We start from the raw sequence: 14,678 nt of genomic DNA, 5'->3' as shown, positions 1-14,678 counted from the left end.
AGTAGTTGGTAATAACTGCTAAATAGTATTTCAATTTTAAGTAATAATTCGTTTTAATTTCAAATTATATCTAGTAATATAATTTAAATTTAGTGAAACAATTGCTAGATACACGATTTTCTTCCAACAAATAATATTTTATAAGAATCGTACGACTCACTTATCACTTGTGTTAATTAAGGGATTTTTACTGACAAGACTACAATTCTAAAGCATCGTTGTTGCATTCGAGGAGATTTATTTAGAGAATACGTGATCTAAAGGTCAAAAGTATCCAGCAGAACGTTATTAGTTATGCCTTCTGGATAAAACTTATCGATTTTCTCTAAAATAGGTTAGATACAGTTTTAATGTAGATAGATATATATACATTCATACCATTTAAGAATAGAATGTTGTACTTGTACAATAATATCCAAATAAAAACATTGTAAACGTATGCAATCAAAGCAATCTAAAATCGCGGCTCCTTTTTTTAATTTCGCGCATTATAACACAATGGGATGATACATAAGGTTATAGGGGATCCGTGTCAATCCCCATTCTGTTATTAGAAAGGAGTAGATCATTTTTCTGTAATTTTCGTAATTATCATCAGCTGGTTGGACATCCACCTTCACTGCATTCATTTCTGGGCGAACATTTCCCGATATTTGGAATACCTCACAACCCTAATGATTTAATCCAGGCCTTCCTGTCCCTCTTTACTCCCGTTTCTGCATCTAATATGTACGCATGTACTTAATAATTTAGTTTGATAATATAAGGATGCAGGAGGAAGCAATGTAAGGAGAATTGCAAGTGAATACAAGTTTTGTTGATAAAAAAAATACTTGTATAATATCGTATTATTAAAAAATAAAAAGATCTGGAAAGCGCGCAAGGACATTAAAAATGTATTAGTGAATTAATTTCTGAATTAATGTTACTCACTACAAATAACCTCAAATTAATGAAGAAAAATTGTTGCTGCAGTCACTCCCCTGCCGGGAATCGAATCCGTCCGGGCCTGTTGTTTTACGCACCAGTACTGTACCACTAAGCTAGAAGAAGGCGACAACACGGAGAAAATGAAAAACGAAAATTTACCAAAAAATTAAAGCGATATTTACAATTTATACCATTAGTCCGTTGCTTCGTAAGCGAAAATAATAAAAATTACAATTTGGATCCGAATTTGTAAAAATAAAATCCAAGCAGAAATAAATTTACTAGGTACTTTAATTGATATTACAAATTTAATTGTAATAATTGAGAAACTTAAAATAGTTTTTAAAGAAACATGTCAAAATTGAGATTATTACAAGTTACCTAGTAAATTCTACTATTTCTACGGCAAATTTACAATCGAAAATTGTAATATTTGGGTTGTCATAAAAATGTAGTTTTCTCCGTGAACAGCAACAATTTTTCATTATTAATTTGAGGTTATCCGTAGCGGGTAAAATTAATTCATGAATTAATTCACTAATACATTGAATTTATCATCATCATAAGTTCGTCAGTCCTAAAGCCGGGAATACATTGGAAACTTTACCATTTGCATTTGTTTGTAGACATTGCTGGTTAGAGTAGCATATATGAACGAACTACTTTCCCCTATTTACATTTGTTAGCGTTCCACCACGTTCCACCCATTCGCGAAGTATCATTTGCGGTGTGGGTATCAGTAACCACGTTTTCATTTTATTGTTCAAAACGGTGTATTGTAGTAATTATACAAACACAGAGATAAATAAACGTTTAAAAAAGCAGATTTGTGATTTCAAAATAGTAAATAAATGCTTGTTATGTGTTATGAGTTTTGAAAAACAGTCAATCCTCTGTTTTCTGTGTTTTTTCCTTTTCATCGCTCTATGATTTTATTCATAAAGATCAGCCTGTCTCGTCGAATTGTAGCAAATTACTGAAAATTATTTTCAACACGTTTACATACGAATGACTACCAGGGTTCCCAAACATTCGCAACTTGCATTTCCTTGAGATCTTTTTGAGTTTACTGACATAGGATGGACAGCGTTCCTTCGCAGTGCCGACCATTTGTATCGAATTTTATTCGTTGCAAATCACCACAAATGACTGTCTACACTTCACAAACGGAAGCAAACGAATGCGAACGAATCGCAATGTTTCTCAGGTGTATTCCCGGCTTTAGGTAGTACGTATGCTTTTGTTACCTTCTTGTAGCTTAGTGGTAGAGTACTGCTGCGTAAAACCAAAACCAAAACCAAAAACGTTACATAGTGTTTTGGATACGGAAAAGTTATATCCGAAATTAAAAAAAGAAAATTACTGTTTTACTAATCTCTGATTTATGATGGGAAGCAACCAATATTGTTTCTTGTTCTTTCTTTTAGTATCGTTAGCATTTATAATAACAATAACAATTCCACAATATACTTTATTTCTGTGATATTCATATTGAAAATTTGCAGTGCATGCTAGGCCTTACTATTGACTAGCTATTGCTCTGTGTAATACTTATTGTAATATTTATTATCTTTAATATAAATGCTCAATTATCGCGTATTTTTATTTGCACAACGTGTTCTTAAGAAGACTGCCTCATCAGTTTGACCTTTGCAAGTTATTTGCCACAAATATCTTTTTAAAAACTCAATTGTATTTGTTAAATATGGTGACAGTTTTATGTCCATCTCGTAAGTTGCTATAAATTATATTTGACATGAACGTTTTAACAGCGAGGATTGAAAACAGATGCTTTTTATTATTACACAATCTGCCCTTTTATATCGAATGATATACAGATGACTTTTTTATTGTAAGTACAATGTGCTCTTTTATATCGTTTGGTATAATTTCGTTTATTTGCGAGCGCGTGTACGTAATAATATAAGTTTAGATGCAATTCCCAGTGAAAGGAAAAGCTGTAAAAAAGTAGTAAAATTGTGAGAAAGGTTATTTTTTTAGAGGCCCACTTTTTTAGTAGCAAAAATTGCAATTTAATCGTTTTGGAGCCAAATAAAATTCATCTCTTAGCTGCAAAGGTCATTATTTATCAAAATAAATTAATATTCACTTTATTTTAATTAGACTATTGATTTAAGGTACCTAATATTTCCGTAATTATTGAGGATAATTTTTATTAACTCTCTTGTTGGTACTTGATAAGACAAGAGTAAGAAAATAAGTTAAGTATTACATTTTATTTTTATTTTTTATTTTATTATTAGTTAGTATTCTTTGTAACGTATTTTGTTGTTGAAATTATCATAACCAAAATATTCCTTAATTATCTTTGGGAAATAATTTCATCGATTATTTAGGGGTTATTTATCTTAAAATGCCCTTCTAAATTCCTTAATGCATACCTTCTTGGAATTAATCAAGCAAAATCGTCCAGAAGGCGTAGCTATAATTAAAATTTTTAGACCTGAAATAACAGTTATTAAAAGCTAATTAAAGAATCGAAAATGCTCACTGAACTCAAAAATTATTTACTAACCCTAGGCAAGAGTCTGCGAATGACTACGTGGGGCCGCTAATGGTGGATAAAATCGCGAGTCATCAAACCTTTAGTTAATATTAATACTAGAGGATGGGAGGGAAGGTGCGAAAAATGTGGTGTTACAATAATGAATGCTAATAACGGAAAGTAATGATATAAGATACTCCATATCTCGGAAACTTGACTCATAATCGGGATAGGAAGGTGCGTGTCCAAGATCAATTTCCGTACTGATCACCCTGTTTTTCTTAACAATTTGTTTTTTATCCTTAAAGTTTGCCGACTTCTGGGGGTAGGTTACGTTTGATATAGGAACCACAATAGAAATTTTTATTGTGATACATGAACATATTAAGCTTAGACAACAAAAATTGGTTCGTGGAAGAAAGTAAATCCCTATAGTTATTGCACGGGTATACAAAGGGACTTCCATAAATATGATCGTCAATCAGATATAGAGGGACACAAGATTATTATGCTTGGATTTTCAGATAATATAGCAGTATTAGCATTTAGCAAGGAGGAGTTAGAGATAGCCTTAAATAAAATGGAAGCAGTATTGAAAAACAGTATTGTATGAAAACAAAAAATAAAACTAAAACAAAAACACTCGTATGCAAGGAAAGAAAAAGTAAGGAAGGAACGAATATAAAAATAGGAGATGAAAAGGTAGAAGAAGTGGCTGATTTTCAGTATCTAGGAAGTCAGATAACTCAGGGTGGAAGAAGTGTAGAGATATAAAATAGAGAATAGCGTAGGATCGAGTCGCCTTCAATAAATAGAAGCCACTTCTATGCTCGCGAACAATTAATTTAGAAATTTGAAAATATTGTTAAAGGTGTATGTGTGGAGCGTGATGCTGTACGGGTGTGAAACATGGACGGTGGGCGCGATGGAAGAGTAAAGGTTAGAAGCGTTCGAAATATGGTGTTACAGGTGAATGATGAAGGTTATAAATGAAGAGGTAAGAGGCGTTGAGGTAGACCTAGATTAGATGTTAACGAAAAGATGTGTGGAATGCTATAGTTTTAAGGAAATGCGAAGATTAGCTCAAGATAGCAAAGAGTGGAGGTGCGCGTCCAACCAGTTTTGACTGACGACTGTATGATGATGATCAGTCAGACACCAAACAAGTTTTTGCCTGTGTTATTTCTCAAAAGCAGATTTTTCCTGAAAATTCCAAAATATCTGCATTTATAATAAGCCAGAATACTATCGCTTCGCTCAGGAAAAATTTGTCAATTAACATTCGGGAACGTTCTTGAACCTTTTATTTATATTCTTGAAACCTGTAGATGTAAAGCATTCATAGGATAAATCTGTGACATTTTGTAACGTTCTGACCAGACGTCGGAACTCAGTCAACCGACTCTCTATCTGGGGTCCACTTTTTTAACGCTCATATATTTGAAACCAATCCATGCAGCTGAAAATCAAAACCTTTATGAACGGGAGGATAGAAGATTATCACACCATGTAACCCTAATAAGGCTCCGGGATTTGGTTGCGTAGTTTTTGCGGCACGTATAGACAAATTACATTTATTTTTATTATGTTCATTGATGTTGATATATATATTGATTAGTCTATAATATGAGGGTGAAAATTTCTAATTATAATTTTAATTTTCTTTCAGCTGGCAACTTCAGACACGAGGGTATCACCAGAAATGTCCGTAGATGTGACCAACGGCCAACGGCCTCACGTTGAAGATTACAGCAAGCAAGTTTTTGGCAGTGGAAGTAAGTTTTAAAAATAATGTTTTTAAGATGGGAATAGCAAAACCAGAACTCTGAAAACGCTCTCAGGGTTAATATGCTACAGTTTACGCATGTTTTCGAAATATTAAACTTTGAAATGTACTCCAACATTATATAATATCTGAAAAAGCACTAAGATATATGGGGTGGCTCGTTTTAATCTATAATGGTAAATATCTGGGTTTTGCTGGGTTTTAAGAGGGCCATCTGATTCTGGATCCAGGATCTTGGTGAGACCCTGTATGTACCCTAATTTGGGATTTTTAGACAGAAACCCCTATTTTGTATTGCAGGATCTGATTCTAAGAAAAAAAAATCATCCCAGTATGCTTTAAAAAATTTCTTTAATCCGAAGTATCACATTCAGCAACACAAAGCAGGGATTCCTATTTAAAAAACCAAAGTTGGACACCACGGAACTTCGCCACAGTCCCGAACCTAGTGACCGACTACAGAATCAGATGGCTCCCATATTAGAACCTAACAGCTTTTGCAATAGTCACTTTTAAATTATCGCTTACATGCCGATATACTTGCCATTATATATTAAAACAGACCACCCTGTATATTGAGGAGTACTTTAATTTGGATTTGTTCGAAACTATTCAAACGAGAGTTGCGAGTAATTATTATTTTTAATAATTGGTATTGTCTTTCGTTTTGTTGTTATAATACTGATTTGGTAATGATAATGTCGTAGTACTCAACAAAAAGTCATCGATGGCTGCAATATTTGCAGTCAAATATTTACTTTGATTTTCAAAAGCAATATCCTACAGGAAGCCACATAAATGTAAATATTAGACTCGAGGCGAACACAGGCTTCTTTTGTGGTCTCTATTTTCTAATTTTAGAGGATAAAGAGTTTTGTATGAGTGGACTAAAAATGACTTCGGGCATGTTATGACCTTATTGCGGGAAACGCGAATGAACTCTAAAAGTAATAAAAATATCAATCGACCTATAAATGTATTTTAGGGTAAACAAAATTAAGAATACTAATTATCTTTATTATCAATATTTGTTCCTTTCTCTATTGTATTTCGTATATTTCCGTTTCGCTAACAGTGATTTGGAAAACGTTTTACATGACTTTGTCTTGATCTATCTTGTTGATTATTTATCTGACAAACAAGGATGTTTATTTTATAAGCCTGATTATAAATAGTTTGCTAGAAATGTTTGCCATTTTTATTTAGAAATATGGCATATAATGAAGATAGATATGAAACGAATATGGACCAAAAATCCATAAAATATGTTCATTAAAATATTTTACTGCTTATTTTACATCATTTTTATTAACGTATTAACTAGACGAGCCTGTTAATTCGTTCACGTGAATCTTTGGATTTGTTTAGATTGCAATATCAGCATCATCATAACTTCGGAATTAATTTGAGATGATGAAACAAGAAACAAATATAACCTTTATTGTATAAAACCCATGTTACACGGCGCGTGGGTTATCCATCCATGCTTCTAGTAACAGGTTCGGCGCGGCTTGGAACGAACAGGTCCGTCTTCGCTTTTTGTTTTTACGGCGACGGGCGCGTGGAATGCCGATCCATGCTCCACGCGCCGTAAGTTTATATAACAATCGAACATAATTTAGTTACATATTTATTGAGTTTAAAAGTAATGTAGGTTTAGAAAGTCCAGAATAATTTTCTTTAAAACTTTTATATGTTAATTATTTCCAGTCCGCTCTTTGTAGAATGTAAAATGTCAAATCTTTGATAGGATGAACTTCGTTTGTAATCTTTCACTGCTAATACTTACATCGTATCGTCCGTTCCCTTGTTACATCTCTGCCGAGGATTTTAAAACATTAGTTGGTAGTCATCGCGTTACTTTGCAAGAGTTTCGTTTGAGTTCGCTTCTGATTCAAAACCACTTCTGGTAAACTTTTAAATTAACTTGATGCTTGGTTGATAGTCTTATTACTTAAGTTCAGGTAAAGTAGGATTGCAGTTAGGCACAAACTTTCAACATGCCTTAATCGAAACTAAAACTTTGAGATGTTTAATACCTTAACATTTTAGTAGTATTTCTTTCTCATTCTATATGGAAATGTTTCTTTCCACTTAAGTGTTAATAAACATCTCTAATTTTATTAGCAGGTTTTCAACTGTTAAATTCTAAAAATAATAGAGAGAAATTGACAGGTAAATTGTTCTTTTATTTTTCTCGTCCACGTTTTCTATTCTATTTTAAAAAATTATAGATTTTCATCACATTTTAGCTCAAAGTAGACATATTTACTCCACAAATGCTCTAGCAACCATATTCTTTTACATTTATTGCTTCTATACTAAATATAAATATTTTGAGCTACTAATTGGAGAAATTTCATTACTCCTAATGTAAAAAAGAAGGAAGTGTAGCCAGAAATAAAAATTAATGAAACATTTGTTCTTTTTATAACTTCAGAATTTCCAATATTCTTGTGAAGTCTTTAAATATCTAGTTCTTGAACAAGCTAATTAGAAAGGGTTCTTAATATGCCCAAAATAAAAGATTGATAAGGTGGAAAATCGAAAAAAAAAAATATCAGGAAAATGGGCTAACCTTAACTTTTACTTAATTTGTGTTCGTCGCCGATCTAGTATTTCCCTATTTCTCTATCCCTATGTAAGTGTAGTAGAACTTCTATAATTCAGATAAAAATGCTACATTATAGTACAATGTATTCCATAATTCGGATCATTGTTGCGCAGCTTGTATTCCGCTTCTCTCTATAGTCCTTGTAATTCGGGAAATTCCCGGATTGTTATAAAGCGTCATGACGCAGAAGAAATCACACAAAACGTTAACACACGCGAAAAGCACGAGCTAGTGCAAAAAGTTATAAGTGGTGTTAGAGGAAAACTCTTGGCTAATGAGTATGGGGTCGGTACGCCGACAATATCAGAGATTAGCTGCTGCAACTTGCTGGTAACACTCGTTCTGTGCACCATATATTTTGCCCATTTTAAAGATGTCTCAACAACACTAATTTTTACTAATTCGGATTGACTAGGTATTAATTGATCCGGACTAGTGAAGTTTTACTGTATTTGGAACTAGGTAACGGCAATCCGATTTGCTGGGTTTACATTCATTCTTATTCTAAACGGTGCTAGAACATTATAAGAGATTCAAAATATTCTTTAGGACACTGTTCGAACTATACAAACATGTATAAGATGCTGTCATATACTGTAAAAAGTCATCCTCACCACTCATATATAATGACTCTTCAATAAACATTCCATTCGGATTCTAGAACGTTCTCGGCTCTTCCGGTCTAGTTTATTCTAGTTAATTCTATCTGGGGATCATCTCCATCCACCCTAGAGACAATGAAGAGCGTTCTAGTACACTCTCACTTATGGTGCCTTCGTGGCCGGTGGTCGTCTTGCAGATCACATCCCTCCACAAACTGGAGAAATATCGAACATTATAGAAGATTACAGACATTTTTTAGTTGGGGGGGCTGACCAAAATTCATAAAAAAATGCTGAAGAAGCCATATTCTACATTTATACATAAGGGTCCTCGAATATTTCAAAACGTTTTCGATTTTTCTAGTCTTTTTCCACTTTAGAACATTCTACCACGTCACAGTCTTAGATATTCGAGAATATTCAAGCTGAGGAACATTCTAGAATATTCCATTATATTCTCACTCATTATACACAGGTGTGTGGTGACTGGTGGTCAACCGACAAAACCATATATATATATCTACCCTCTAAACATGAGAAATTTCAAACATTTAAGGAGAGATTACAAACATTTCTTAGAACACTTTAGTTTAAATATGAAAATTTTAACTATCGTATCTCCCACACTACCGATATTCAACCGCTCTTATAATCTGTTTTACTCATACATTAGCTTTCGGAAAAATATGTAAAGATTATTTCAAGAACAGCTACCTCTGTTAGTTTTCAGTTTTTTATTTAAGAAATGAGACCGACGCTTCGTGTAGATGCTACAAACAAAAGTGGATCTGTAAGTGGAAAGAAATATTTTTATTCATTTTTATTAATAGCATTTAGTGCTTGCATTATTTAGGTACCAGATATTGAATTGGAGTTAGTATTAAAAATGTAGCGCTACACACGAGACTGAATAACAATTTTCATTCAGTTACGTAATGCATAGTGAAGAGCTTTCTGAATTACGCTTTACTAACCTGAATTGTGGAAAAATATCTACTACTAGTTAAGTTTTCCTGTCTAATAAAATTGTAAAATTTAATAAGAACGAATTGAGTTCTTAGTCAGAAAATCGAAACTACGGAACGTGTATTGTGATTTCTATGTTATATATGTATAGAGTAATGTCGTCATCTACTAACTGAATTATTTCAAATGGTAGGCAAGGGTGTTAACGTAAGCGCACATATATCGGACGCATGGAATACTCAGAATTTTTTTCGCTTTTACGCACATTTGTCGGAATCGACTCGTGCAATTTAGCATATTATTAGCTTTTCTGATGAAGACTGTGTAGGTAATTCCGATAGGTATCGCACATTCGTTGGCATCAGCACGCCGGACGTATTTTAATTGTGATTCTCCGTACCGTTCGAACGGAACGCATTCTCTCCGTCTGATTCCAATGTATATGGGCTTACTTTTATTAAGGTATCCACGTTTCTAATTAAAGTAATGATGAAGTTTTTATAAGTATGCAAAGGGCACGTATATCAAATTAATATACAAATTAAATGATTATTTGCTGTGGTGGTGGCTTCAAAAAGTTCATTTCTCTACAATATTTTCATAATATGCAATATTAATGCGATCAGAATAATAAATATACATTATATTACAAAAGCAGCTACACATAAATTTAATTTAGTTTTCCTCTAAAGAAGCATGCATTAGAGTTTTAACATACTGTTAATTTTAATTTTTATGTGGAATCAATTGAACAGTTAACAATGAAATATTACAATTTGCGCCATTTATTCAATAGATGGCGGTATCCGTCCCATAGCTTCTATAGCTGTCGATTTATTGAATACAATTACTGGGTTAGTTTGAAAGGCTTCTGATTTATTTAAACGAACTTTATTATATATATTCAAGGTGCTTCAATATTGATTGCACCAACCGTTAATAAGAAAGCATAAATACATAATAATATAGAAGAAACATATATTATACATATATTGTGTATTTATCGCCAGGTGCTATTATTGTGTCCTACATTTACCATTTACTATACAATTGTCGTGAATCGATTGTACACGTTGAATACAAATGTCACTCTTATTTTGTAGTTGGTTTGAAATTATAGTTAGTGCATTATTACGTGCGTCCTTCGTCACAGTTCCTAAAATAAAATATAATTAGCTATTGAAAATGTAGGTGCATGAATGTATTGATAAAATTAGGACAGGTGCAAGTGCAAATGCATGTGGAAAAACCTGCACTAGGCGATAGAAAAAGAGCACGATCATACCCAATGTTTTAAATAAGGAACTGCTCCTTATCAAACTTCGAGATAAACACGTTAATATCAACTTGTATAGCAGAGTTTTTCCCAGAAATTCTCGGTTGGATGACTATTTGCTGGACTTTTTTGTGTGACTTTATTACCTATTTCACAAACTTAGCACGTTTCGCCGTTACGTCATTTTACACACACAATTAAGTTATAGTGTTAGGAAAATATAGGCATTTCTGAGAATAGATTTTGTTGTTCTTTTTTTTTAATTTCTAATGTAGCTACGAATTTAGCGAATAGCTAAACTCCAAATCAACAGGAGATTTCTTCATTTTAATTATTCTTTCAAAATAAATAAATTCTTCTTTCAGATTGCGAATCATTATCATCATGACTACTATTATATGTAGAAGATGTAAAATTAGGGTTTAATTATAGGGTTGTTCGGAAAGTCATTTCGTTTTTTTTTTGTGGAAATGAAAGACAGTTTTCGTATAATAAACAAATACTTTATTAAATTATATATTGACCGTTCTGGTCCAACACCTTTTGCCATCTTTCTGGTAGTAGCATAATTCCACGCTCATAAAATTTTTGGTCTTTGCTGGCAAAAAACTGATGGAGGAGGTATTTGACCTCCTCATTTGAGGTGAAGGTTTTACCGTCTAAAAAAATTTTGGAGTGCCCGGAACAAATAATAATCCGATGGTGCCAGGTCTGGAGAATATGGTGGGTGTAGCATTGTATCCCATTCAAGCTGTAAAAGCTTTTGGCGAGTGACCAAACTTGTGTGAGGTCTCGCGTTGTCTTGGTGAAACACTACACCTTTCCTGTTTATTAGTTCTGACCTTTTCTGTTGAAGTGCATCATTCAGTTTGTCCAGCTGATGACAGTAGACTTCCGAATTAATCGTTGTGTTATCCGGTAAAAGCTCAAAAAAAACGATTCCTTTAAAATCCCACCAAACAGACAGTATCACCTTTTTTTGGTGAGTATCGGCTTTGGAAATGGTTTGAGCCGGTTCATCTTTTTTGCTCCATGATCTCTTGCTTTTGACGTTGTTGTATATAACCCGTTTTTTTTCCCCAGTGATGATGCGCTTTAAAAACGGATCATTTTCGTGACGTTTGAGAAGCGAATCGCAGACGTCAATGCGGCGACACAGATTTCTCTCTGTGAGAACATGGGGAACCCATACATCGAGCTTCGAGGATAATCCCAGGCCTTTTAAGTGGTCATAAACTGTTGAATTTAATAAATTTAACCTCGATCCGATCTTACGTGTTGTTATTCACCGGTTCACATCAACTAGTGCCTTTATCGCGTCTTTATCAGCTTCAACCGGCCTTCCCGAACGTGATGCATCTTCGACATCTTCGGATCGAAATTTAGCGAACCAGTTCTGACACTAGCGTACTGTTAACACACCTTCTCCATACACATCAGTCAATTTCTTTCTGGCTTGAACAGCATTTTTACCCTGTAGTAAAACAGTAAGATATGTCGAAAATGCTGCTTATCGCTCTCCATATTTAAAAGGGCACCAACCAAAAACTACTGCGTAGAATTAATTGGAATTTTTCACACACAAGCCTTGCTATATGAGCTCTCAAAGCATATAAAAATTATACGGCTTAAATGTGAAGTTGGGTGCAAAAGAATACAATTAAATCCTCTGTCGGGAATAAAAGAAATGACTTTCCGAACAACCCGATATTTATTAATTGACCAAAATTGGTTAGAAATCCTTCGAAAAGCCGATTCATTTCCAGGTTCTCAACAAATGTCTCTACACATTGACGTAGGTCTTTATATTCCGTTTGAACGGAACGAATTTTATATCTTAAACTTAGAGTAAAACATTTTCTGTTGGTTTTCATGACAGGTTGAATGCCTTTACAGTTATACTTGTTCAATTTGTTAAACTTTCCTTCTTATTGACTTTGTTACCTTCCATTTTGATAAAATGTTTACACTCTATGTGGGCTTTTGACATTTTCAGCCAAATATTCTTTACAAAAAACAGCTTAGAAGTATACTTAACAGGGAGTTTTTCGTTACAAAAAGATACGTTAGAAGTTAGATGGAGTTAATATGATACTCTGCATTTTTTTTTCTAGTCATATAATTACTGTTGTCTACGTTTGCAAATGTACATATTCTGGAAATTTTAATATCTAATATTAATTTACAGAGCTGGCAGCATTATTAAAATGTGTTAAATTAACATATTTTCATGTTAGACTTATGTCTATGTTTGATGTACGTTATGAACACTTTTATTTTTTAATGGTAAAGGGCAAGAGGGTTGCTTTTTTTACTTTAGGTTTACTTTCACAGATTATCACTTCCAAAAGATTTCCAAACCCTCGCGACACGCGTATACATTTACATCATCCCTTCGCTTTGGTTATTAACCCTAGGGACCGAAACATTAACTAAAGTTTCTTGATGCTGGAAGCCAACGCGATCTACTTATACTTATAGTTCCTGTATACTGTTCTGCTGTTCCTCCCTAAGTTTTAAATGAATGTGGTTTCCACTCTAAACAACGAGGCGGAAGTTTATATCTTCTAACTTTTTTTAAAAATACATCCACCAAATTATACTATTATATGTCGTATTTATTGAGAGATTGTGTATTTGTTATCGGAAATGTATGAAATCTAGGAATTGTATACAATTCCTAGGAAATGTATACAATTCGGCACTCTGAGAACATTTTGTACCACCGAGAAACGTTGCTTTGGTCCAAGGTAACTTCATCATAGACCCCAGTCAACAGTCGGAATGCGTCCGCGCACTTAAATTTAGTTTTCACACAAAATATGATACAGATTCTTTTTTGGTCCATTTTTTGGTAGTTATTGTCGGTATAAGTGAGAGACATGAGTACCAATATAACGTTATAAAAAAACAGAAATTCACGATACTTTTTGAACAGACCTCGCATTATCCATTGTCTTCAGTAGGGGCTGGGGGAATTTTATATCTAAGAGGTCTTGGGCTCTCAAAAAAAAAAAAAACGTTTGGGTGTTTCATTCCCACCAGCCAGTAATGCTGGTGGGCGGGCGGGCAGTCCCTCCGGACTATGCCGGAAGGTAGGGCGGAATGCCCTCTTCAGCCTGCTTTCAGGAATCGTGGGAATGGGTGGGTGGTGGTTCGGGTGAGAAAGATGAGACGGACGAAATGAAGACAGAAGAGAGTGAAAGATTATCTGTGGAATATTACTGCCTCAGCATTTGCCCAGGTGATCCAAGGAAACCACAGAAAATCTTGGACCAAGGCAGTTGGACCAAGGCAGACGGACCCGGAATCGAACCGCGAAGCAATGATCTAGACCTCTAGGCCATGCGCCCAAAAAGCTTATATATAGATCCTTTTCTACTTCTTAAAGCACAAAATATCGGAGCGTAATTGTCTGTTCTTCTTCCTCAGTTGTTTTTATCTCTACCTGGTCACACAGTCGTCGGAAAAAGAAAGAATGTAATAGTACATTTCCTATTTCTTTTTCTGGTACACGTTGTTGTAGTACTGCCTGCAGTACTTTATGCTCTAAACGGAGATCTTATAATACTTAAGAATGTTTGGGAGGTACAATCGGAGACAAGAGTACTTAAAATTAGAAATTCGTGATTAATTAGGTTTTGCACTATCATGAGGTAAATAAATACTATTTATACTAAAAAAGAGTGTACGGTTTGAGAGAAAATTTGGAATTTCACCAAAAAATTTGAATAAAATAAGAAAGAACGAATAATGTGGAAAATTTTTAACTAACTTTTGGCAGTAAATATGCCTTGGTTTCAACTTCGAAACAAAAAAATATTTAGTTTCAATCTTTATTAATAATGAGCGTAAAACTTTTTAATATGTTTAAATAATAATTAAAACTTTAAAATTGCATTTATTTCAGACAATTATAAATATTATCATTATATTATCAAGTAAAAACGAGATTTTCAGCTAATTTTTCATTTTTTCCTCGATAACCATTTAGTGAA

General features: G+C 33.7%; 1 protein-coding gene across 2 annotated transcripts in view; it reads left to right on the top strand.

Moving 5' to 3' along the window:
* LOC108737389 (band 7 protein AGAP004871) overlaps positions 1 to 14,678 on the top strand; it is a 138,266-nt gene that overhangs the window by 11,046 nt on the left and 112,542 nt on the right. For both annotated transcript variants that reach the window (XM_018470210.2, XM_018470211.1), the window contains exon 2: positions 5,106 to 5,211. In XM_018470210.2, the coding sequence (XP_018325712.1) occupies positions 5,139 to 5,211 (73 nt within the window). In that variant the 5' untranslated portion in view covers positions 5,106 to 5,138. The remainder of the gene's footprint in view (positions 1 to 5,105; positions 5,212 to 14,678) is intronic.

Source organism: Agrilus planipennis, unplaced genomic scaffold (assembly GCF_000699045.2).
Source record: "Agrilus planipennis isolate EAB-ADULT unplaced genomic scaffold, Apla_2.0 scaffold159, whole genome shotgun sequence".
Taxonomy (NCBI): Eukaryota; Metazoa; Arthropoda; class Insecta; order Coleoptera; family Buprestidae; genus Agrilus; species Agrilus planipennis.
This window is presented reverse-complemented; position numbering and strand designations above follow the sequence as displayed.